Source organism: Agelaius phoeniceus, chromosome 11 (assembly GCF_051311805.1).
Source record: "Agelaius phoeniceus isolate bAgePho1 chromosome 11, bAgePho1.hap1, whole genome shotgun sequence".
In the NCBI taxonomy this organism is placed as follows: Eukaryota; Metazoa; Chordata; class Aves; order Passeriformes; family Icteridae; genus Agelaius; species Agelaius phoeniceus.
In genome coordinates this window covers 6,384,343-6,410,802 of record NC_135275.1, presented here as the reverse complement: position 1 = coordinate 6,410,802, position 26,460 = coordinate 6,384,343, and the positions used below count along the sequence as shown (strand labels likewise).

The 26,460-nt window shown below is 54.2% G+C and overlaps 1 protein-coding gene across 2 annotated transcripts in view; it reads left to right on the top strand.

Moving 5' to 3' along the window:
* BSN (bassoon presynaptic cytomatrix protein) overlaps positions 1–26,460 on the top strand; it is an 88,469-nt gene that overhangs the window by 54,554 nt on the left and 7,455 nt on the right. For both annotated transcript variants that reach the window (XM_054640055.2, XM_077184494.1), the window contains exons 4-5: positions 18,130–18,588; positions 19,601–26,242. In XM_054640055.2, the coding sequence (XP_054496030.2) occupies positions 18,130–18,588; positions 19,601–26,242 (7,101 nt within the window). The remainder of the gene's footprint in view (positions 1–18,129; positions 18,589–19,600; positions 26,243–26,460) is intronic.

The window sequence follows — 26,460 nt, the reverse complement described above, 5'->3', positions numbered from 1 at the left end:
TTTGGGTGGGAAGGGATCTTAAAGCCCATCTGGTTCCAATCCCCCTATCATGGGTAGGGGTGATCAGGTTGCTGGTGGGGGACACAAGCTTGTCCCATCAGGTGGCACTGACAGGAGATGTAGGGTGGGAGCTGGGCACTCACCATCATCCCTCTCCTCAAGTTTCCCTGCTTTGCAGCATAAACTCTGCTCTCCTGTGAAACAAAGCCTTCCTCTGTGGTGGAGAGGGAGGCTCTGTATAATTAATGCTGCTGGGGGAGTTGGGATTCTGCAGTGCTGCAGTGCCCAGGACTCAGCTGGGCTCCAGTGCAGCATTCCCTGCATGCAGCCATCCTCTGCTGGGCAGCACTGAGGAGCAAGCACTGTGAGCAAAGGCTCTTCAGCCTCTAATTTAAGCACAAAACCTCACAGCATGTGAAAAGGCAGAAAGCTGAATGGAGCAGGGAGGTGCACTAAGGAGCCGCTCCTTCCTCCTCCCCCTGGCCTGGTTACTGGGCTGATGAGCTGGGGAAGGTGGATGGCACCAGCCTGAAGCAAAAATAAACACCAAAGTGAAATAGAAAATGAAAGCAAGCTCATTCTTTGAAGCATACTGAGACTCTGAGCCTGGGAAGGTCTCTGAATGGATATTTTGAGCAACGTTTCATTCTTACATTACCCAGTAATGTGTAGTGGTTCTCAGTCTCGGTGGTGGAGCTGTTAGTGTGGCCTGTGGCCTCCTCACAGCCATCTTTCCAATGATTTTTCTGCCACAGGGGTCAGGGACTGAGTGGAAGCACATGATTGAATGCCTTTTTGGTTGACATTTGCTATGGAAGTTGAGAGGAAAATGTTTCACAGGGACAGTTTGTCTTCTGGAGGTGTGAGACACTTGCCGAAGGTGGGTCCCATGTGGCACCCCAGGGCAGGTGCTGGACAGCAAAGCCCCAGATGCTAGAAATAGGTTTATTTATACTAATTTTCCATTCTCCCAGAGGAAATTCTTGCATGGCTTCTGGGGATCCACATCCTGGCATGAGGAGGAATTGGGTACCAAACCTTAACAGGCACTTTGACCCCCTCCAGGGAGTTCATCTGCCTCTTACCTCCTTAAAAGCCTTGCCACAGGACCTTGTGAACCCTGGCTTCCTCCATCTGCATTTTCTCCACAGAGCAGAAGAGGGAATGACATGTCCATCCATTTTCCACTTCCTGTTCATTTCCTGGCCCTCAGTCAACCCATTCAGCACAGCTCATCATCTCTGCCCCTGTCATTTCATCTGAAACAGCTTCCTTTTCCTATGTGTCCCTGGCTTTTTGTGCCTAAGAGCAGCTGCTCCACTGGGCAGACAGAAGCCATGCTGCAGCTTCCTTGGGGGTGAGACAGGATTCCTTAAAAACCCCAATGCTTCCATAGCCTCTTTCTTCACATAAGGCTGTAAAGTAGCTCCTTTCCAACCACAGGGAGCATAGGAGGGATGAGCCAGGAGGTGCCATTATTAACATAAGTGATTGTAATTGTAAGCCAGGGCATTAACAGAGATGCTGCTTATGCTTGATCCAGCAGTGATTGCACTCCTTTCTTTCTTCAATTTTTATCCCTTCCCTGCTTCTGTGGAAAGGTGTTTCCAGAGCTTGGGCTTCCCCTTTTCCTTCCCTTGTGTGTTCACCCTGCAATATTTAGAAAGCATAGGCAATATTTAGAAGCCACCAGGGGATAAAATGCTCCATCAAATGTGTGATAATTCTGAGAAAATAGGGAGTTATTAGGAAATGTCCCTTGAGAAACTGACAAAGCTCAGGAGAGTGCCAGAGGCTGGGCCAGCAAGGGCTCCAGTGTCTCCAGGGGCTTGCCTGCTTCCTAAGGACATTGATTGCTCCAGTGCAAACTGAATTTCTCTCTGCTGTGAGGATGGTGAGGCCCTGGCACAGATTGTCCAGAGAAGCTCTGCATGCCCTGTCCCTGGAAGTGTTCAAGACAGTCTGGATAGGGCATGGAGTGACCTGGTCTAGTGGCAGGTGTCCCTGCTCATGGCTGAGGCTTGGAACTAGATGGTCTTGAATGTCCCTTCCAACCCAAATTGTTCTAGGATTCCATGATCTCCCAGAGGGAGTGCCAGCATCTGCTTGGGACTGATCACCTCCAGCATTGGGGGCAATGATATGGGGTTCCACCTGCAAGTGGCTGCTCTGCCACCCTATTAATTTTAATGTAAAATTCCCCAAATTTTAAAGGCAGTCCTGGCCAGGCACAAGAAAATTGATAAGAAATTTACACAAAATTTAAAGCGGGAGCATAGCCACACCCTCAGGAAACTGAGTAGGAACTCATGTGTCTGCCCTCTGGCAAAAGGACATCCAAAATTATTTATTCCTTTGCACTTTGCCAAGAGTTTCTAAATATGTTGCTTCAAATGGCACCTAGAGAAGTGAGATCTTCTAGGCGGTACACAAAATGAGCTGTGATAAGTAAGCAGCCCATTAACAGAAATGCTGGCACCTTCTCTTTAAAAAAAAATCCTGCTTGGATTTAGCATTGGTTGTTAAATTGTTGTTTGCAGACTGAATGGTGGTTGGTTTATAGTCCTGATGCAGTCACAGCCAAGCACAGGTGCACTGAGAGCAGCAGGGAGCTGGAATTCCCAAGCGAGGACAATGCCAGGAATGCAGGAATTAAATGTGCCCCCAGCCTGAAAACAGCAGCTTGAGAAGCTCAGCCAGGGGGACCCTCCTGCACCAACAGAAGGAAATATCAAACTTTTTCTCAAAAATTGCTTCAGCTCTTTGTGTGGCAGAATAGAATTTGCTGGGGTGGGGGTGGGCAGAGGTGTAGCCCACTGCTGGACTTGCTGCCCAGCTGAAATGCATTTCCCTTCTGAGGCTGTTCCTAGAGCTGATTTTAAAGCTCTTTAGGAGCTCCTGGAAGCAATTCCCCAACAAAGCAAATCGTTTCAGCTAATTAAGAATCTGATGAGAAAGCCCCAGGTAATACTTTGCAACTTAAACAACTTTCTGGGGTGTTTAGAAGAGAAACAATTTGAAAGGTGCAGCTGCTGTAGTTTCATTTTGTGTGTTGGATGGCACGGTGGAGGCACAGGGATCTGGGGGACACGGCTGTGGTTACTGCTGTGCTTTATGCTGCTGGTCACAGGGGATGTGCCAGGGTGAAGGGGACAGCAGGAAGCTGGGATGTCACAGCTCTTGTGCCATGTGGATGGTGTCTCTGGGCGTCCTGGCAGCCGTGCTGTGGGGTTCAGCCTCTGGGGCACAGGGGGCTGTGCTGGCAGCGGCACAGGGCAGGTGTGAGTAAAGCATCTTCCCCAGCATAGCCTGCGGGCCAGGCTCGGTGCTGGGCTGCTCCCTGCGTGCTGCTGCCATGGTCCCCAGCTCTGCAGAGGCTCAGAGAGGTGCAGAACCCAGAGTGCTCTGCAGAGCATCTCCTGTGTTTCAGGCAGGGAAGATCTAGCCCTGAGAGCTGTTCAGGCTCAGCCATGCAAAAATCCATGGTGATACAGGGGAAGGGAACAGTCCCAGCTTCCCCCTGTCCCATGGGCAGGAGCCAGTGGAGCCCAAGCACCCTCTCATCAGGGCTGGAAGCCTCTGCAAGGGCTCTGCCTCCTTTGCTGAGGATTATTTCAGTTCTGTTTCTGCCTCACTGAGGCCGTGCTGAGCCAGCGCCAGCTGTCCCTGTCTGTGCCAAGCAGTATTTGGGAACCAGGGCAGGCTTTTCCCTGTCTCTCCTCTCCATGGCTATAGGTCCCCCACCAGCGAACCCTTGAGCTGCCTCAAAGCTCATTCTGGCTACAACCATCCAAATGCACCAGACCCCCTCAGCAGAGCATGAGGTTTTATTTCCAAAGCGTTCTCTTCACTGCTGCTTTGCCTCCTCATCTTCCCACTGCCATCTGCTCTGCCTGCTAAAATAAGGCAGCGTGCTGCGGGTGAGCGGTGCCGTGCTCAGGAGCCTCTGCTCTGCCCAGGCTGCTCGGCACGGGGACCCTCTGCTGGCCGTGCCGTGGAGCTGGGAAGGGAAGGGGAGGGTTTATCTGCCCCTCTCCCCGCCCCAGGTTCGGGTTTATCTCTCCAAGTTGATGGAAAGAGTGGTACCCACTCAGGGTGATGCCTTGCAAGGGATTTGGCTTCTCATCTCCCACCTGGGGCAGATGGTGACTTGCTGAAATTGGATGCCCAAATTTTAGATAGTTTAAATGAAATAAACCCTACATCAGGAGACCTTAAGTATCTGGAGAACAGCCCAAGTCCTTCATGCTGCTCTCATCCCTTGATGCCCTCTCCCGTGATTTCCTTGTGAAGGAGTTACTGTAAGGAAATAGATATAGAACCACCTCCACCACCCTTTTCCCTGGATTGATGAAAAGCCTCAAAAGTAGATTTTCTGGGGGCCTCTTTGCACCAAAAATGTGAATTCCTGTACCCAGGACAGGGTGGGAATCACTCTATGTCCTAACACATGGCAGAGCACAATCCACTGTCTGCTTTTGTGTTTCCCACAACACAAAACCCCGAAGAAAGGTGAGGTTGGGAGGTGGGGAGAAAGTGTTTTGCACAGTTAGCCTAGAGACCTCATTGCCATGGGATACTGGAAGAGAGAGTACAGCAAAACACTGGAACACAAAGGGAGGGTTTGGGGGAGCTAGAGACACCCTTGGGAGCGATAGTAGGGATTTCTTAATTTCAGAGATCTGGTTTGGGATTTTCAGATGGGATCACTGAATGCTTTGTCTTGTCCCATAGCTAGCAGTCTTTGGTCATTATTTGTGTCATGGCTGGGAGATAAGTAGCAGTCTCTGAGCTCTGACATGAAGGGCTGTTTTAGGGCTTTTTTTGGGGTTAGGGTATTTTAATTGTTTGGAGCTCAAAGAGCACCTGGTTCCCAAGCCTGTGGAAGCAGTAAGCATTGATTTCAGAGGGGTTTGGTTGACTCAGAGACAAAATATTCTCAAAGAAAAAGAAAAGCAATCCTACAGGTATTTGGTTTGGGAATAACCCCACAAAGTGTGGGTGTGGATATGAGGCCAGGCTGGTGGGGTGGGTTTGCCCATGGCTCTGCCCGAGCCAGGGCAGGCTCCAGGCTGTGGGGCTGATGCTGGGATGTGCAGGGCTGAGCCCGGCCCGGGTGAGGGAGCTGCGGCAGCACATCCCACTGGCTGCTGGCAACCAACACCCGCACTGGCTCTGCGAAGGAGCTGTGAAATTCCCCTCTTTACATAATTGCCTGGTTTACTCAGAGCTGTTAAGTATGACCAACAGTCATCTGTTTGCCGAGAGCAAATAGGACATGAGGAGAAGAGGAGCAAACTAGAGCTAGGCGGAAGTATTTTTAACAAATCTGGGTTTTTCTTCAGGCTGGAAGTCAGGGGAGTGTTGCCAGCCTTTAGAGGAGCAGTTTTCTGCAGTGGCCCTGAACTACGCTTAAAGTGGAGCTTCTTAAATTACTTAAAGGGTTTAAGTGAGGTGGTTCCTCTTGTGGCTTCAGGAGCCACAAAGTCCCACAGGCATCTGTCTGTCTGCAGAAAGGGCAGCTGGGGAAGGAAATGCCTTCATAGTTCATATCAAATTGAGTAAATATGTGATTTGTATGATTTTTAAATTTTTTTAAGCAACCATTTTATGTGAACTTCACCATTTCCTTTTGGCTTCTCAGCTTCATTCTTGCTGCATTTACTCTTGAAATGGAAAATTGCAGCTCTCCCACCCCAGCAGCTGTAGCAGTTCCTATTCCTGGCTCCAGAGAGCCTGGGTGCTGCTGGTGGGAGAATCCATCCAGGTCAGGGTATCGAGTCACCCCGTGCCAGCTGGGTGGCCATCAGCTATTCCTAACAGAGGATTAAGTTAAAATAAGGAGGTTTTCAAAAGAATCTTAAGTTTAAAATAAGTTCCGAAGCTGATGAAAATTGAATTGACCCCACCAAGACACATTATCCCTCTGCAGGCAGCTCATGATTCCTGACTCCATCAAAGTGCCCAAAATGTGGGCTGGAAGGAGTCAGGAAACACTCAAGATGAGGACAGATGGTGAGGATGGGGGATGGTCCTGGGGAGGATGGTTGGGAGCTGTACCCCAGGCAGGTGGGAGATGCTGGCCCTGCCACTCCAGCTCTGCCATGGGCAACAGGTGAGGGGATGGGAGAGGGTGTGCAAGGCATGAGTGTGGAAAGATGCTGCTGTGTATAATTTGGGAAGTAAAATGGCTTATCCATCTCCATTGTAACAACTCATGTTTCTAGAACGTTTCCCAGCCTTTTAGTGTAATAGTTTATTGACCTGCACAGCAGCATAAAAGATTAAGGGAGTTAATTTTTCAAGCTTATCACTTGATTTATTCCATAAAGGTAGTTCATTTAATTAAAATATTTCTGCTGCTGGAATTAGGACTCATGGCCCTGAAGCCTGGAGTGGAGTGCATGGGCTCTTTTGAAGCAGCAGTCATTTAATGTGATCAAGCAGCACTGCCCACAGAAACCAAAACATCCAGTTCTCTAGGCACACATGCAGTTCAGGGCAAAAATCATGGATGCTGCTATCTCCTCCAGTGGAGGAGTGCAGGTATCTGCTCCCCATGGGAAAAGGGGTTTGGTGGCTCTTAGCAGTACAGCCCTGAGTACCCTCAGCCACCTCCACGTGGGGGTTTTGGTCTCTGCCAACATAGGGTTGTCTCTTGGGAAAATATTAAAAAATATAGCTATATTTAAAGCCTGGAAAGCTTTATGTGCAGGTACTGCAGGATATTAGTTTGTGATTTCCTCAGCTCCCAAGCCATACCTCTGATGGCTCCCCAGCCTGCTTTGAAATGATGCCTTGTGATCATGAAAGAGGTTCAGACCCAGTTTGCTGCTGCTGGACTGCATTGGGGTGAGGGGACAGGGGAAGCAGCTCCTAGGGGGAGGAAGCTGAAGCTTCCCGAGATGCTGATTTTCTTCTGGTTTGGAAATGAGTGTCTGATAGACACTTGGGGCTCTCTGCAATTTAAAACAGAGCAATCAGACAGCTTGAATCTGCTTTTATCAGATGCAGCAAATTGCTAGTTGTATGGCTGGATATTTTAGTCAACACTAGTGCCTATGAAAAAAGAAGGTTTTGGTTAAATAAGACTCCGCTGATAAACTTAGCTTTTCTTGGATTTTCTTCCATTCAGTTGGAAAACCACATAGAGTATTGTATTTGTTTTCTGCAGAGTTGGCCAGGTTTCCCTTAGCAGGCATTATTTTTGCTGCAGACTTGAAATCTTCTGCATGCAGGTCTCAAATGGCTTCTGAGGAGTCACAGTTCCTGTGTCACACGTGTGTGAAATAGCCAGGAGGAGCACCTTGCACCTCCACCATGGGAGTGGGGCCCATGGTGACTGGATATGGGCTCTGCTGGACCTGCTTCACATCTCCTGGGCATTATTGTGGGATTGTTATCATGCAGCTGGTGTTCAGAGATGCTCTGCTGCTGCTAACCTTGGCTGAGAAATACATCCTGATAATGGGCATTGTTAAAGATAAGGCTGGTTGGCAGGCTGATAAATCTCGTTAAGGAGTACCTGATCACAGAGTAAATTACAATGCATGCCCAGATTGATTCAGACAAAAATGAACAATATATTACTTTGTTATCACTTGGGAGAGTAGACTCCTGGCTCAGTGCTCGTGGCTGCTGGAGGGGGAGCTGTGCTGGATGGCCCTGGAGCTTGCTGAGAAGATGCAGCTTCTCAGTGGGTGCACCCTGGCAGTGGCAGAGCAGGAGCCCATCAGTCCTCAGGGACGCTGTGCTGGGAGCAACTGGTCTGTTTGTGGGTGAGAAGGGACAGGGAGCTTGGACATGGTGGAGAACAAGAGCTGTGTTCCTCTCTTCTACATGGTGAGACGGTGTTCTCCCAGTCTAGTCTGCAATGACTGTGAATGATCCAGACAGCTCCATAAATGTCACGTTGGAGCAAAATGGGAAAATTAGAGCTTGCCGTCCTTGGGACAGCCATAGCTAATCTGTGAAAAGCAGACCAAACCCTCTGCTGCTTTAATACTGTTGCCTGGATTTTATTGTGAACAGAAAATCTTCTTAATACTTCATCCATTTGGATCCAGTCTCTCGGAACTGAGCTGGTAGTTAATTTAGTTCTTTCTCTGAGATGAAACAGAGAGGAATAGTAAGGCTCAGTGAAAAGGAAAATGAAAACTGCTTTCAGCATCAGATTTGCTCTCTTGTTCCTCCTGTTTTTCTTTTTCTTAAATACTCAGCACATGCTCACGTGTCACCTCCCATCATTGCACCTCCAGCTGTCCAGCCTGGACATGACTTTTCTCCCACTTCTCTGGAAAGATGCTCCATCTTGAGTCCATCCCAGACCAGGGGCAGTTTTATCTCCACCTGCTCATTGCAGAAGGAAACATCAGGTAATGGTCAAGGTAGCAGAAGATGTGTGGTGATAACCAATGGCCAAGAAAAAACACGAGCACATCCAGACTGGAAATAACAGCAGAGATAAATGAGTGTCAAAGCTGCTATGCAGTGGTGGCAACTGTGGGAAATCAAGGGTGAAATGTGAAATTTGGACCAAAGTGCTGAGGGGTGACCAGGTGCAGATGGGAGTGGCTGATAGTAACAGAGAGAATGGCCCCTCCTCACCATCTCCAGGGAAACCCACTCAAGTTTATCTCCACCACCATTGCCCTGCTGGGAGCTGGCACCTCTGCTTCCCATTCCCAAAGGCAGCTGGTTCCTTTCTGGATGTCTGTGCTAGTGCAGGAGCATGGCAGTGACCCTGCTGCTCAGCAGGCCATTCCCAGGGCAATGGATGCTCACCCACAGCCCTGGCAATCGGTCCCATGGCTTTTAGACAAGCCAAAAGCATCAAAGTGCTCTCCTCAATATCCTACTGATTTTTTTTTAATTTTTTTTTTAATCTAATGAACTGGAAGGAAATATGTTGAGTGGGGAGGGATGTCTATATATATTCTGCAAAAGCACCGGTTTCCAAATTTTGGACAGCTGTGTACCCTTTTTTAGCAGCCCCTTCACACAGCCCACACAGCACCCAGGCTCTCGCCTTCAGCTCGTTTGGAAATACACTTCCTTGATTGCAAAATAGTTTAAATCCTTTGACTTAGAAACATTCTTGCCGTTCAAAAAAGATTTTTATTTTTTTTCAAGCTCCAAAAATACAGAAGGTGCTTCCTGCCACAGCAGCTGCCCTAATTTTGGAGGGGATGGAAGATGGGCAGGGATGAGCAGGGGGGAACCTGGCTCTTGGCTATGGCCACCTGGATGCAGGTGATGAGAAGCTCCCAGGGTGGGAGCTGCTGGCTGTGGGGGCTTCAGCTGGATGCCAGAACCAGGGGTTTATTCTGGGGTCCCAGACAGATGTCCCAAATAGGTTGTCCAACTGGCCCCTTGGCATTTGGGTCAGTCAAAGTGAGCTGCTTTCCCAGTTCTGGGGAATAAAATTTTTGGGGTCTAACAGGGAAATAACAATATCAAAAAGTAATCTGAGCTTGACTAACACCATAGTTCCTGACATCATGGAAAAGTTGGTGGCATTTTCCTCAGCTTCTGTCAAGCCAGATTTGGGTAGGACCCTTGCTGGGAGCCCTGGGACAGCCCAGGGGACAGCAGAGCAGGATACCTGTCCACAGATCAGCACTCCAAAAAGTCCATCCATTTACTGCAGCAGGCAGCAGTGCAGGGGAAGGGTCTGGAGCACAACTGAGGAGCAGCTGAGGGAGCTGGGGGTGCTCAGCCTGGAGAAAAGGAGGCTCAGGGCGGGACTTCAACTCTCTACAACTATGTGAAAGGACATTGTAGCCAGGAGGGGGTTGGTCTCTTTTCCCAAGTAACAAGTGCTAGGATAATGGAAACAGCCTCAAGTTGTGCCAGGGAAGGTTTAGATTAGGTATTAGGAAAAATGCCTTTGCAGAAAGTTTGTCAAGCACTGAAACAGGGTTCTCAAGGAAGTGGTAGAATCACCACCCTTGGAGGGATTTAAAAGACATGCAGGTGTGGCACTTGGGATGTGGGTTAGTGGTGGCCTTGGCAGTGCTGGGGTAACAGTTCGACTCGATCTTAGAGCTCTTTTCCAACCTAAACAATCCCATAATTCTGTGATTCCGCCTGCACTTCTGCCACAGGAGGTACTGCCCAGGAGGGATGCCCTGACCCTAGGTGGTGGCCAGTGTGGTTTGCAGGGGTCGGGCTGGCCGTGGTGGTGACAGCCCCGTGTGCAGCTCCTGCGGGGGCAGAGGCGAGCGGCGCTTTCCCCTTTGCTCACCGGCCGGCCTCGGCTGCGGCAGCGCAGTAAGCTGCACTTGGCAAGAGCACAGCTGTTCCTCGAAGGCAAGCAGAGGGTAGCATTGCTATTACTCATCAGTCAGAGACTTTCAGCTGCAATAATCCTCCGCTGGCTGTGTGCAGGATCGAGCTGCAGGGTGGGAGGCCCCATGGGAGCTGTTTTGCTGACCCTCAGGCTCTGCTGTGCAGGGCTGGTTCATCCCTACTGCAGGAGCAGCAGGGAGCATAATCCCTGGGATGAGACGTGCAAGGGGAAGGGACAGACAAGGAACAGGACTGCGATGGCCACTTTGGCACCTGGCTGTTGTCTGGCTGCCCATCTCTGCTTGCCTTCCCCTTTCCATGGCCCAGTAAAGGGGATGGGTTGTGGAGCTGACACTTGGCTCCAGGTCCCCTCTGGGTAGATTTGGGGAGGGAGCACTGGTGCAATACACATCATCTTCCTTGCAGCTGTCACGGCTCAGAGATGCCTCTGCCCATGTCCTTCCCTCCCAACACACTGACAGCAACTCCAGTGCTCAGCCATTGTGTGCAGCTTCTTCCATCCTCTCTTTCTGTGTCTATTTTCCACCTGAGAGAGGTCCCAGCACAGAGAAGGGATGAAGTGGAGCAGATGGGAGGCAGAAAACAAGCCCTGTGAGGCAGAGCTCATCTCGGCGAGCTCATTACCCTGTGCTGCTTTTAATCACATTATTGCAGTGTGAAGGCCATCAATATATCACACACATTTAAAATAGAGCTGGGGAAGGACCATCAGCTCCATCAGCCTGAGACAGGCCACAGGAACAGATAAGAATAGTCTGTTGCTGGAAAACACATCACTGGGTGGCTTAGTCAAATGCTATAAATAGCAAGGGATTGAAATAACTGTGGTGGCTTTCAGGGGAGCTGATCTGCAAGCCCGGGGTTGTGCTAAAACTTGCCCAGTTGATGGTAATGAAGTCAATTAGTGTGGAGCAGTTGGCAGCTGAGGAGACTCAGCTGCCTGAGGTGAGTGCAGTCCCCTCTCTGCCTTTCCCTGCAGATGGAGCTGGGAGCTGTGGCGTTAGGTGGGAGTGGTGTTACACCCTGGGAGTGAGGGGAAGGATGCCTGGGGAGCTCCACTTGCTCCCCCAGCCTGGCAGGCATCAGTGTGTGGCCACTGGGCTCCAGAGACATGGCCTGGAGCTGACTGCTTGGGAGTTCCTTTAGTGCTCCTTTTTTGTTTACAGATTATATATATATATATATATATGCATCTACACACATGCTAAGCTTCAGAAGCAGCATTGCATTAGCATGTGTGCATTAGTAAACACACATGGAGACAGTTCTGCATCTAGCTTGAGTGGGTTTTTGAGGTAGTTTTAGAGCAAAAAAAAGGCACGATCAAGGAATAAAGTACCCCACACTTTCTGCCCTGTCTGTCCTGGAGGGGGCTGTCAGTGGTGGTGTAGGACACACAACCCCACGCTCTCCCCAGGGATGCCCTTTTGTGCATGCTGCCCCCAGTTTCCCTTGGTCTCAGTCCCTTCCTGGTACTGGGGCACCTGAATTCCCTCTGCTCTGTTCCCACCACAGATGCAGATCTCACAAGCACCTCCTCTGTGTGCTCCATCTCTCCTCCTGATCTCTGGTGCTTCCATCGTCACAGTGCACGCTTTGTTTCCTTGCCCTCGTTTCAAATCCCATCACTGCCTCAGCCTCCTAGGAGAGATAAGGACTGGGGTGGAGGGAAAACCAGGCCTGTGGTTGTCTGCTGATGGCACATGATTGTTCAGAGCACCCTTTGTGAACATTCCCATGTCAGATTTTGTTGTACATCCTCCCCTCTGTAATCAAGAATCCCAGAGAAGAGCCTTTGGCACTGGTCAGCACACCCCCTTTCACCCACTGTGTCCCAAAACTGTGGCAGCTCAGTCAAAGGTGCTTGGAGAGGTGTGGGGAGGGGATTTGGGGGGGCTCTGGAGAGTTCAGCTGGGAGAATGGGCAGAATCCAAGGGGGAGTGAGCATCAGCCAGTGTTCAGGCATTGGCATCTGAAATGAGTGAGCACCAGGGTTGCCTGGGGAGGCTGCTGGCTGAGAGAGCTGAGAGAGGGAAGGGCACAGGAGCACCTAGAATGTGGGGAACCTGCCAGGCAGAGCCTGGCATTACCTGAGGTGGGTCTGAAACAGCCCTGGCAGCCAGTGATCAAGCATGACTTAGTCCCTTTCCTTCAACACTGGGCTAAAAACCATGCACAGCACGGTCAGAGCTGCAGTGTTCTTAGCACAAGGATGCAGAGTGTTAGGGAACTGGGATCACACAGTGAGATGCCCCCATTTCTGCTGTGGGAGGGTGTGTGAAAGGTGTCTGCTTGTCAGGAGCCCTCCTAAAGGTAGCTTTCCTGCTAGTGGGGCTGAGAAGAGGTCTTGGGAAGTGATTTTATGAGGTTCTTGTTAATTTGGATCTTGATTCAGATACCAGAAGTGTTTTCCATATTTTCCAGGCATCCATCTGTCACAGTGATGAGCCCTGCACAGTACTTGTCAGCAAATAAATGAAATATTCTGGTGAGATTCACTGCATTTAATGCTGAGAGATGAGATCTGGCTTGCGAGATACTTGTACCTCATGCTGCTTATCTTACTTTGTACAGGTTTTTGTCCCAGTATTTTAGTAGATAGTGTTTTGTTTGTGTAAAATAATGCTGAAGAGCATAAGTAACTGGGCAGAGTCCCAAGGGTCAGATTGTGGGGAGCAGTTTGTGTGGGGATAAAGACCATGGCTGAGCATCTTCCAGGCACTGCAGAGGTTGAGCCAAAGGGCCTAGGGGCTGATGGGGATGGTGGGATTGGTAACCAGCAGCTAACTGGGGATGCTGGGAAGCTTCTGGCACCACTGGCTCCCACCAAGCCTCTCAGACCTCCAAGTCACTGAACAGCGGATTCATGTTTAACTGTGATGCTGAAACTCTCTGGCTTCATCATTAAAAAAACCCAGCGGCACTGGGGGAATTGAGCATTTAATTAACTTGCCAAGTGGTAACGTTGACCAGAATTATGCAGGAAGACTTCTATTTTAGTTAATTACAGTTTTGTTGTCTCCCATTAGTAAATTGAAACAATTGCAGGGTAAGACCCGGTGGAGGTTGGCCAGCAGGGCTGTGGCCACCTGCCAGCCAGCTCTGGAGCTCTGGGGAGGCCAGGCACACCCCCATCCCTGCAGCCCTCACTGCTGACCCCCCTACCCCGGGGGGAGCAGGGCAGCTATGGGCACAGCACTTGCTGCCCCTTCAGCAGAGCTGGCAGGAATTGTGGCCAAACCCCTGATGCCATTCACACCGTGCACAGGTGAAACCTGGCATGGTCATTCCCACTTGGGTGCAATGTCTTAAACAAAGCTGCCTTCCCTCAGTCCCTCATGTCCTGCCCCCAGGACTCTGTCCTGCCTCTTGGGACCCCAGCAGCACTGATTGTCTCTCCAGAAACCCACTTTTCCTGTGACTCTTCTGGAAATCCCAGTTTTTTAGAGGCAAAGAAAGCAGGGAGCCTGAGGAATCAGGGCAGTGACCCTCACAGGCTGTAAGCTGATAACCAGCTGGGCTGGGCAGCCCCCAGTGGCCTCCCCCCCTGCCTCTGGCTGGCTGTGTTCCAGTGTGCCCTGCTGTGCCAGCGCCTCTTCATTTCAGATGGCATCTCAGGCACACTTTGGTTTCATCCCTCTTCTTAATTATTGATGCTTTCCTCTGCCTGGAGCCCACTCTGCATCCCAGCAGTGTTGCCCATCTTCCCTGCGTGCCACAGCCTTCACCAGCCCCAGCTCCCCATAACTGTGCTCCCCTTGGTTACACCCCCCCATGGCCACCACAGTTCTAAGGCAGCAAGCCTCAGTGCCAAGCAAAGCCCAATCCCCACCCTGATCAGGGCCAAGGTTTCCAGCATCTTTAAGTGTGGAGACTCAGATGGAAGCTGCCATGCCTTTGCCATAAGCTCCTTACCCATTTTCCACCCCAACGAGGGGCACCCTGGTTTCCTGGGCATCCACGGGTTTGGACATGTAAAGCACTAAATACAGCCTAATTATTATTATCTTCGTGGGATCTGGTTAATCTCAATGGGGATTTACAAGCTGTTAGCAAAGCAGCCGCTCCTCCAATGTTTGCATTTTTCTCAGGGGCAGCTTAATCCCCTTGGCCGTGTTCTCTGGGAAATGCTTGAGGCCAGGTTATATGGAGGAGGAAGCTGCTTCAGAGCCAGTCCCTGAGCGAGGGAGCAGAGGTGCTGTGGGATAACCAAACACCGGAGCTGATAACGCTGTGAGAGAGGGACAGAGGGACGGATCATTTGTCACTGGCACAAGGCTGGGAGGGGCCTCAGCTTCAGCATCCTCACATCATAAATCCCCCTGGGATTTAGCCCTCAGACACATGACAGGTGTCAGTGCTGGGGTTGATGGGGCTGCAGAGGTCTCTTAAAGATGGAACCAAGAGCTCAGAATGGTTTACCAGAGGCATTCCCACTGGCTTGGGCAGCTTTGCTTGCCTCCACCTTCCCACAGCTGCCGTGGGCAGGATTTCTCTCTCCCTCATGTGCATGTGGGAGCTGGGCAGCTCACAGCTGCTGCTGCTGGAGCGTTCACTGCAGCCACTGTGAGCTGTGATGGCAAATGCTGCGCTGGCTGCTGCAGCACGGTCTGTGCTCACACACAGCTCCACGTGGCACTGGCTGTGACAGGGATGGGGCTCTCCCACAGCTCAGGAAAATTCAGCTATCCCTTCGCTGCTTTTCTGCCATAACCTCACAGTGATTTTCCACAGGGGTTCAGATTGAAGCACAGAGTGCAGGACTGTCAGCAGGGTCTCTTCAGCATGTAAGATCCCAGAGGTGCTGAAGGAAAAGCCAGTAAAAGAAAATGCAAACTCAGCATGTGCCAGTCTCTCAATCTGAGTGTCTCTGGGGCTTGGCAGGCACCTCTCACAGCTGGCAAAGCCCAAGGACCTTCTCTGCTTGCCTTTCCTTGGTTCCTGCCTTCCCACTGTACCCTGGCCTTCCTGCCTGCTTTGAAAGACAAGGGGCATTTCAGAGTGGAGCTCCACAATCTTTTTGGCAGAGCTATTTTTAATAGAGATTGTTCCTTTATCCACTTCCCGGTGCGGTCCCATGAAGAGTCGAGCTGTCACATCTACGAGAGCAGGATGGCAGGGTGAGCTGCTCAAACTGGGGCAGCTGCCAAGAGGAATGGCTGCAGAGCCACAGCTGGGAGGAACCTCAGGGAGGAGCCTCAGACCAACCTGCAGAGACATCAGATCATAGAATCGTAGAACGATTTGCGTTGGAAGGGACCTTCATCTCATTCCCTAACCCTAACCCCTCTGCCATGGGCAGGGTCACCTTCCACTAGACTGGGTTGCTCAAAGCCCCATCCAGCCTGATCATGAACACTTCCAGGGATGGGCATCCCCATTGAATAGATTAGTACTTGGCTTGTCTGGTTGTGGAAGAGCCCTAAGCCTCGTGCTGATGAGATCACACCAGCAGTGACACCTGCCTCTCCATGGGCTCCTTGAATGGGCCCTGATTGGCACTCAGCACCTGCAGCACTGGTGGCCAGTGTTGGCCTTCCATGGTCTTTCTGGCTTGAATTTTTCTCTGGAAGGGCAAAAGCAGTTGTGCCCATCACATATGCAGAGCTCCCCAGTCACCAAAGTCTGGCAGGCTGGGACATCATGAGGATATCCAATGCCCCATTCAGGGAGGGTGTAAAGGATCTGAGTGAGGCAGGCTGGGTAGTTCAAGGCAAGCTGATCTCCTCAAGCTCCTTCAGGACCATGCTGGGAGCTGGTGTGGTGGTGTGGCAGACAGGTATGGGCAGGAACTGAGCTGAGCTTTGCCCTGGCACATCCAACCCATCCCCTATGCATTGTGCCCTGCCCTCACTGCCTGCATCAGGGAGGGAGCTCTGGCAAAGAAAAATGGGATTCCTGAATGAAAAATGAAAGGTCGTGTATTTCCATGAGGCATGGTTTCAATTTGTGTCACACAATCACATTTCCTTCTGCGGTCTGGAATAATTACAAAGCAGAGTGGGGCAAGCAGATCTGATTCAGAGGCACGGGAATGAGTTCTGAAATAAAAGAAGACAAATGCAATCATTAAGATACAATAGGCTGCACTTGCCCCTTAATTAGACTTTCTCTTTGATTAAGCAGTAATTAAATATTACCGTGCTGAAAGGGATTTTTTTAATGGCCCTCCAAAGCCCTAATGTATTCTTAAGATGTTTGTGTGAAGAGCAGGGGCTGCTGCAGGGTGCTGGGTGTGGGAGGATGTTTTACACCTGCCCCTTTCCTACAGGAGCAGCCCTCCTGCCCCTCTGCTCCCTGGAGAGCGTGGGGCTGGATGGCTGCTCCTGGGCAGGATTGCTGCAGAGGTGAAGGAAAATGTGTCTGTGGGAAAGCCCTGCTGCTCCTGGCCACCACCAGCTGCAAGGCATCTCCAACATCTCCTCATAACCTGGAGACTCCTGGGATGCAGATGACAAGGCTGTCACAGTTCTACTGTCCCATAGGTATGGGATTTAGAGTCATAGATTAGAATCACGGAATTATTCAGGTTGGAAAAGACTCTTGAGATCATGGAGTCCAACTGTTATCCCAGCACTGCCAAGGCCACCACTAAACTCTGTCCCTAAGCACCACATCTACACATCTTTTAAATCCCTTCAGGGATGGTGACTCCACTGCTTCCCTGGGCAGCCTGTTCCAGTGCTTGACAACCCTTTCAGTGAAGAAATTTTTCCTAATACTCAATCTAAACATCCCCTAGTGCAACCTGAGGCTATTTCCTCAATGTCATTTTGATGAACCCAATCTTCTCCAGGCAGACCATGGCCTCTGGGATCCCAGGGCACACAGCCCTGGCCCCAGGCTGGTCCAGATGAAGACCAAGAACCACCTCTCAGACAGCATGACAGCTCCTCAGGGCCAGCCACCCATTGAGGTTGACCACCCTGAGCTTTGGGAGCCATGGAGCAGCAAAGGAGAAGTCTGGGGAAAGAACCTGGAGCATATTGTGCTGTTAGCAGCAAAACTGAAGAGATTTAAAATGCTGAAACATCTAAAGTGAAGGGAATGTCAGGCCCCTATTCCTGGACATTCCTGGGTGGGTAAAAATAGCCCTTGGGCGACCCAGGGGAGGAAAGTGCTTCTGATCTCTTAATGCAGAGCCCCTGCCTTAGCCCTGTGGGCTCTCTGCCACTCAGCCCCGCTTGCCTCTGCTTTTTCCAGGCCATAAAACAACAGCTCTTGCTGAGAATTTCACTAGACAAGATTGTCTTGTTCTTTTCCTGCACAGCATGTACTTTGGGTAATATCTTTGGGAAATTCTGGCATACTTGTGTAGCCAGTATTTTTGTTAACCTAGAAAAAAGAGCCATAAGTGATATGATTATGCTATTAAACCTTTATTGTATCAAAGAAAACAAATCAGAGCGAGAGAGGAGCTGTATGGAGCTGAGAAGTGTTAAGCTATGGTAGTAATATGCCTTTGATTGTTTAATTTCACTTAAAACTGAAATACCACAAGGCTGAAGAATGAAAGAGCTGGTGATGCTGAGGGATTGTGGGGGAGAGTGTGCAATCCCTGTGCTGCAGCCATGGTACCTCTGGCTGGACATCTCTGGGTTCTGGACAAGGGTAGGGATGGGTTGAAGCTGGGTGTGGATGGTTTGCAGGGTATGGCTATGATGCTGCATGCCCCTCCACAGCCGGTTATTTGGTTTGGGTGGGCCGAATCCTCTGCACCATTGCCTGGTGTCCCACCAGCAGAGCTCCTCCGTGAGATCCCTGCTGGGGTGAAGCTCCCAGAATTTCAACAGAACTTTTCCTTCCATTCTTTTGCAGAAGAACGAATGGCTGTGCTTGAACTGCCAAACTCAGCGGCTGCTCGAAGGGAGCCTCGGCGACCCTGCCCCAATGCCACTGCCTACCCCAAAGCCGCCATCCAGCGGCTCCCCGCGGCACCAGCCGCCCACCGCCGGCCAGCAGAGAGCGCCCACGCCGGCACCCGTGCCCGCCGAGCCAGCGCCCCCCGAGCAGCAGCCCTCGCCCGCCCGGAGCCTCCGGGCGGCTGAGCAGAGCAGGACCCCGAGCCCTGCCCCAGCGGAGAAGAAGCCCCCACCGCCAGCAGAAAAGAAGCCCCCGGTGCCGGCAGAGGAAAAGCCCCTGCCCAAAGCTGCCCCGGAGCCTTCTAGAGCTCCTGAGAGCGTCGCTCCAAAGGGGAAGAGCATGACCCCCAAACAAGAGGTGGAGAGAAAGGAGAGCCAGGCACTCCCCGAGGCGCCGCGGGCAAAGGAGCAGGAGGTGAGCACTCAGGGAGCATCCAGCTCCGAGCAGCCCTGGGCACCACACCCTGGCCAGGCTGGCGTGCTACTGAGCTGTGCCTCTGTCAGTAGTTGTGCCCACAAATAGGGAAGGACCTTCACAGGCTCCATGGCAGCATGCTGATATTTGCCTTCTTTTTATTAGGATTACATCAATTCAGGCAAAATGCGATAGTTCAGGTCATGTCTGGCCTCTGCATTTCTTTTAAATAATGTAACGGTAGTTGGGCTTTGTTGTCAAATGGGAAACTCATTTTCCAGCATTCCATGTTGCAGCAGTGGGTGTTTTTCATGCTCTTTATCCCACCTTTTCTAAAATTCATAACAATTTGGGGAAACACTTGGCTACCTTGGGATGGTGTTTCTCCACAAGCAACCATCCCAGCAGCAGCCAGCAGAGCCCCCCATGGGGAGGGGACATGGCAGAAGGTCCCCACCAGCTGGGAGTGAATGGCTGTCCCCCTCACTGCTGTGCAGCCCCCAGGGAAGAGGCTCCTTGGGTCCCCAAAATCAAGTGGTTTGTGGTGCCTCTGGCAGGGTGGCAGGTCCTGCCAGTAGCACCAGGGCTGGGTGTGATGGCACAGTCCCCATGGCTCAGTCCCTCACACTGCCTAATTGTCAAACCAATTAAAAGGGGCTGTTTATTTCTGCTGGCATCTAGCAAGGATCCTGGGGCCAGCCCTGCTTCTGAAGGGTGCCTTGGGGGCTGGGGGCCCAGTTTTTCAAACGTATTTATTAGTCCCCCAATGTATTTATGCCCAGGGCCATTTGCTGTACCATCCCCTGCTTGCAGCACACCTTCTATTAGCACAGACAAGTTACTGATGTGCCACTGAATTGGGGGACACAGGATGGTCCCCCTCCTTTGCTCTGGGCTCACTCCCAGTGGTGCCCAGACTTTTTGTGTGCTCCTTGGGAGATGGTTTGGGGGAAGTAGGAGCAGCAGCTCAGGAGCTGCCTGGATCTGACGCTGTGTTCTCCCTTGCCTGCAGGATGGCAGCAAGCCTTACCCCCCAGACCTGTCCCGCAGCCCCCAGAGCCTCAGCGACACCGGCTACTCCTCCGACGGCATCTCCAGCTCACAGAGCGAGATCACCGGCCTGGTGCAGCAGGAAGAGGAGAAGCTGAGCAGCACAGGGCTGGCTGGGCAGAGCCCCCCCAGCCCCTCTGAGCTCACCAAGCTGGAGAGCAGCATGCGGCCTCTCCTGGAAGGCCGGGGTGCACCCACACAGTCCCCTGAGCGCAGCAAGAGCCGCACAGAGCCGCAGGAGGACCAGCGGCAACAGCAGCGGCCACGGTACCTCTCCATCACCCCTGAAGCCTTTGACTCGGACGAGGAGCTGGAGGACATCCTGGAGGAGGATGAGGAGTGGGAGAACCAGCGGGAGAGGCGGGAGAGTGCAGAGTCCTCAGATGAGTTTGGCAGCAAGCTGCGGCATGACTATGTGGAGGACAGCAGTGAGGGGGGCTTCTCCCCAGTGCCCCCCCGGACCAAGGGCCAGGAGGCAGAGGTGACAGATGAGGAGTTCATGCGGAGACAGATCCTGGAGATGAGTGCTGAGGAGGACAACCTTGAGGAGGAGGAGGAAGGCTATGGGCGCACCAAGTACAGCATCCCCAAAGCTGGGCAGAAGAGCGAGGCAGAGAAGGGCAAAGAGCCAGCGTCGGCCAAGCGGCGCCTGCCACATGGTGCCAGCAGCATGTACACAGGAGAGGAGAGCAAAGACGTGGAGGCAGTGGAGGGTGATGACTTGAGCACGGCCCAGGGCGGGCTGCGGCGATTCAAGACCATCGAGCTGAACAGCACAACTGGCTATGGCCGGGAGATGGAGATTGGCCAGGAGCCAGATACCAGTGTGGACCGGGAGCCCGAGCTGGAGATGGAGAGCCTGACAGGCTCCCCTGAGGAGCGCTCACGGGGTGAGTACTCCTCCACCCTGCCAGCCACAACGCCCAGCTACACCTCGGGCACCTCACCCACCTCCATCTCCTCTCTGGAGGAGGATAGCGACAGCAGCCCCAGCCGCCGGCAGCGCCTGGAGGAGGTGAAGCAGCAGAGGAAGGCTCGGCATCGCTCACATGGCCCCTTGCTGCCCACCATTGAGGATTCATCTGAGGAGGAGGAGATGCGGGAGGAAGAGGAGCTCCTAAGGGAACAGGAGAAGATGCGGGAGGTGGAGCAGCAGCGCATCCGGAGCACAGCGCGCAAGACCAAGCGTGACAAGGAGGAGCTGAGGGCCCAGCGGAGGAGGGAGCGCTCCAAAACCCCCCCCAGCAATCTCTCCCCCATCGAGGACGCCTCCCCCACAGAGGAGCTGCGACAGGCAGCAGAGATGGAGGAGCTGCACCGCTCCTCCTGCTCCGAGTACTCGCCTTCCATTGACTCAGAAGCAGAGAGCTTTGATGCTGTGACCTCCAAGCTGTACAAGTCTGGCAGCGAATACAACCTGCCCACTTTCATGTCACTGTACTCCCCGACAGAGAAGGTGGAGAGTGCTGCCAGCCAGCCCATCAGCAAGCCCCTGAAAAGCGCCGAGGAAGCCTATGAGGAGATGATGCGGAAGGCAGAGATGATGCAGAAGCAGCAGGTCCAGCAGGCCCAGCCTGCCTCTTCCTACAGCAGCACCTTCCAGCAGGTTGGCTACCGCAGTACTGAGGGCCAGAACGGCTTTGACTACCAATATGGCGAGGAATACCAGTACGACGGCGGCCTCACGCGCCCCTCCCAGCCCGACTATTCCAGTGCCCTGCCAAAGGCAGGAGCAGTGTACGAGGAGATCCTGCAGACCTCGAAGAGCATCTCCAGGATGCACCAATCCTCTTCCTTTGACCTGGCCCTCAAGCAGGGTGAGAAGGTGAAGGGGCAGGAGGAGACATACCAGGAGAAGCGTTTCCTCAATGCAGAGAGCGCCTACGCTGACCTGCTGAAGCAGAACGGTGGCCCACTGACCCCTGGCACAAGCCCCACACAGCTCTCTGCTCCTGTCTCCTTCGCCAGCTCCGACAGCAGCACTGGCAAGACTATTCCTGATGTCCGGGTCACTCAGCATTTTGCAAAAGAGGGACAAGACCTAGGCAAGCTCCAGAGTGCCCCGGCAGCACCCAGCCCAGTATCCAAGGTTACTACCACTCCTTACGCTTACAGCAAAGGCACCAGCACAGTCACAACAGCAGCAGGCAGCCCTGGGAGTGCGCTGCAGAGCTACAGCTCACCAAGTCCAGAGGCCCCATCCATAGCTGGGAGAAGCTACACTCCATCAAAGAGCACTGTCAGCTATGGCTCACAGACCGAGGATACCACCAGAACCAGGACGGTGGAGATTAGCGTGCAGACAGCCAGGGAGAAGATCCCAGCCGTGAGTGACAGCAAGCCCACACTGCCCAAGACATACACCTTCTTCAAGAGCTCCAGCCCTCCGCTCTCACCCACCTCACCCACACAGAGTCCCACCCGCACCACAAAGGCCACGGCAGAGTTTTCCACACAGACACAGAGCCCAGTGCTCTCCTATGATGGTCCTTCTGCTGCTGCTGCTGGCCCGGACACCTCTTCCCCCATGGTGGCGCAGGGGACGCAGACACCGCACCGGGCGGGCTCGCCACGCCTGACTCGGCAGGCGTCCTCACAGGACTCCCCCTTCATGGTGATCACACTGGCGGCCGATGCAGCCAGCCAAACCAAGCCAGTCAGCTCTGGCGCCTTGACATCTCCCACTTCGTCCCCCACCAGGCCAAGTCGGCAGCTGCTGGCACATGGTTACACCCAGACACCGGAGCCAGAGCAGCCGACAGGTGCCTACATCAGGGCACAGCCAGTGAAGGACCACGCCCAGAAAGCACCTGCCGTGACTTCAGCCGCTGATGGCATCACAGGACTGTACAGCTGGGGAGCACTCCCTGCAGAAAACATCTCCCTCTGCCGCATCTCCTCCATCCCCGGTACGTCCCGGGTGGAGCCAGGGCCCAAGGTGCCAAGCAGCAATGCTGTGGACTTACGGACTGCATTAAAGTCTGCCCCCATCATCATAACAGACCAAGGCATGGATCTCACATCCTTGGCCACTGAGGCCAGGAAGTACTGCCTGACCCTGGACCACATCCCCAACCGGCAGTCCACAGCCATCCAGCCCTTGATCATCAACCTCAATGCCCAGGAGCAGCCCCACGCCATCATCGCAGCAGCCAGCACTGCCAGCCTGGCCATCGCCTCTCCCATGATTCTCTCGCAGTCCAAGCAACCCATGGTCTATGGAGACCCTTTCCAGAGCCGTGTGGATTTCGGGCAGGGGACCGGGAGCCCAGTGTGCTTGGCGCAGGTGAAGCAGGTGGAGCAGGGTGTCCAGACAGCCACTGTCAGAGCCAGTGGGGTGGCCAGTGGCAAGCCCGAGCCTCCTGCTGCCCCCCAGACCAAATTTGCAAGGTACGGCATGCCAGGCCAGATGGTGAAGAAGGACGTGCTCCTCACACAGACCGGTGGGGCACAGAATGCCAGTGGCCTCCCACAGGCCTTCCCACCAGAGCCAGGATCGGAGGTGTACCGGGCAGTTCCAGTAGAGCTGAAGAGCCAGAGCCCTCTCCTTGCCCTGGGTGGCAAGAAATCCCAGGTGATGATGGTGCAGATGGAGGAGGCAGCGACTGGCCCAGTGACCAAAGTGCTGAAGGAGGAGGGGCCAGCCAATGTCCTGGACCTCACGGGCGTGAAGCCAGAGAGCCAGGTGGCCTGCTGTGACATGGTCTACAAGTTCCCCTTTGGTGGCAGCTGCACGGGTGCTTTCAACCCCACCTCCAAGATGCCAGAGAAGAAAACCGGGGAGGCGGCAGTGATGCCTGGTCGGAAAGCTGGTGGACCAATGTATGGCAGCAGAGAGCCAGAGCTGCAGGAGACCTTCCCTTACCGGGAGCAGCCGGCCCCGGCACCTGCGCTCTACGAGGAGCAAAAGTTTTACCCAGCCAGCGCCTTTGGACGACTCTACTCCTCCATGTCAGACACAAACCTCTCTGAAATCGGAATGAGCTACTATCACACAAAGGGGGATCAGCCCTTCCCTGCCCCAGCAGGTGATGCCGCTGTGGACCTCAGCACCATGAAGCACTCCTACAGTGTGGGCTTTGCCGAGGGGGGTTACCTGGGCCAGGGGCCACAGTATGGCTCTTTTTCTGACCTCCGCCAACCAGGAGAGCTGCTGAGCCACCCCTTCCCCATGCGGAGGTACAGCTCGGCCTCCAACCTCTATTCTGACTACCGTTTCTCACACCGGGGGGACCTGGCCAGCTTCCAGGAGTCCAGCCTGGCCCACTACAGTGCCACCACGGCACGTGAGATCAGCCGCATGTGTGCTGCCCTCAACTCCATGGACCAGTACGGGGGCCGGCATGCCAACGGCCCTGATGTGCTGCCTTATGGCCCCAGCACCGGGCAGGGGGCCACAGGGGGGTTGGCAGCTCAGCAGCAGGGCCCTGTACCCCCCAAACCCAGTGGGATGTACAACCCCACCTTCCCTGAGGGACGGCAGGGCTTCAGCAACCTGGCCCAGTACAACGTTCCTGGTGTCCGCCTGGGCGCCATCCGGCAAATGCTTCCTTCCACCGCAACCGTGCGGGCCGCCGACGGCATGATCTACTCCACCATCAACACCCCCATTGCCTCCACCCTGCCCATCACCACCCAGCCGGCCTCGGTGCTGCGGCCCATGCTGCGTGGGATATACAGACCCTATGGCCCAGGTGGTGTGGCTGCAGTCCCACTGGCCAGCTTGGCTAGGCTGCCAGTTGTCACCCCCCGTGTCCCACTTGCAGCACAGGGCCTCTACCGCTTCCCGGCCCCAGGTCGGCCGGCCCCAGCAGCCTCGATGATGGAGACACCCGTCTACCTGGGGAAGCCTGTCGCCAGCACAGCCCCGGCAGCGGTGGGAGCTGCTCCTGCTGCCAAAGCACCCGCTGCCCCCGCCGCACCTGCCAGTGGCTTGCAGAGAGCAGAGCCGCCACCAGCTGCCCCCCGTGCAGAGGCACCAGCAGCACCAGCAGCCCCCAAGGAGAGCGGGCCAGTGGCCACAGCACCCAAGCCACCACTGGATGGAGCTCAGCGGGAGGAGAGGGAGCGGGAAGAGGAGCGTCAGCGCAAGCAGCAGGAGCACGTGCTGCAGCTGGAGCGGGAGCGCGTGGAGCTGGAGAAGCTGCGGCAGCTGCGGCTGCAGGAGGAACTGGAGCGGGAGCGCGCCGAGCTGCAGCGGCACCGGGAGAAGGAGCAGCTGCTGGTGCAGCGGGAGCTGCAGGAGCTGCAGTGCATCAAGCAGCAGGTGCTGCAGCAGCAGCAGGAGGAGCGGCACGCGCAGCTGGCGCTGCAACGGGAGCAGCTCGCCCAGCAGCGCCTCCAGCTCGAGCACATCCACCAGCTCCAGCACCAGCTGCAGCAGCAGCTGGAGGAGCAGAAGCGGCAGAAGACCATCTTCCCCACTCCTGTGGAGCCCACTGCCCGCCCACCCGAGGGGCCCGCTGAGGCACCGCGGGTGCTGCCGCACAATGGGCAGGCGTGGCCCCCAGCGGGCCAGACACCCCCAGAGGGGCCTGCCGGTCCCCGCTACCCCATGCCACAGCGGCCACTCAGCAGCTCAGCCTCAGACATGTCACTTCAAGTCGAGGAGTCCTGGGAGCCCGGCCGGGGCATCAAGAAGAGGAATTCGATGCCACGGCTGAGGGATGCCTACGAGAAGGAGACCTTCGCGGCGCGGAAGATGGCGGACAGCAGCGTGCAGACAGATGAGGAGGACGGCGAGGAGCGGTTCATGCTGTCGCGGCGGCGGCGGACGCGGCGCAGCGCTGACTGCAGTGTGCAGACGGATGAGGAGGACAGCGGGGAGTGGGAGCAGCCCGTGCGCCGCCGGCGCTCCAGGGCCTCACGGCACACTGAGGCCAGCACCGAGGGCAAGACAGACGGGGCAACCCGCACAGCCAGCGTGGGTATCCAGACCATTAGCGACTGCTCAGTGCAGACAGAGCCCGACCAGCTCCTCCGCGTCTCCCCCTCCATTCACATCACCACCCATGACCCCCGAGTGGAGATCGTGAAGTACATCTCAGCCCCAGAGAAGACGCAGCGGGGTGAGAGCCTGGCCTGCCAGACAGAGCCAGAGCCAGCTCCCCAACCTGGCGTTGTGGTCCCCCAGCTGACGGTGCCCACCACCATCCCACCCTACTCCACCAGCCTCCAAATAGTGAGCACAGGCCCCCTGGACCCCCACACTGTCCGGCAGCAGACCCTGGGCAAGTTTGAGAAGAAGAAGCCAGATCCCCTGGAAATTGGTTACCAATCCCATCTGCCGGCCGAATCCCTCTCCCAGCTGGTGACCCGCCAGCCACCCCGCTCTCCCCAGGTCCTCTACTCACCCGTCTCCCCATTGTCCCCCCATCGCCTCCTGGAGTCCTCCTTTGCCACCAGTGAGCGGCTGAACAAGGCCCACGTCCCCCCACAGAAGCACTTCACCACCGACTTAGCCCAGCGCCAGCAGACGCTGCCGCGCCCCATCAAGACCATGCAGCGCTCCCTGTCCGACCCCAAGCCCATCAGCCCCACCTCTGAGGAGGCCGGCAAGGACAGGTTCTCCCTTTACCAACACCCGCTGCTCCCCAGCTCACAGGTACGTCACCACAGGGAACAAGCTTACCCTCAGGGAACAGCCCTGGGAGGCACCTCGGGACATTGTGGTTTCATTAGTCCTGTGGCAATTAATATTTCAAAAGGCCGGTCCCCGCGGCAGCTGATGGCAGACAGCAGGCACAGACGTGCATGCCAACACCAGCAGCTGGAGGGAGGCCCTGGAGGTCCATTGGCTGCATGAGCCTGTCTGCAGGCAGG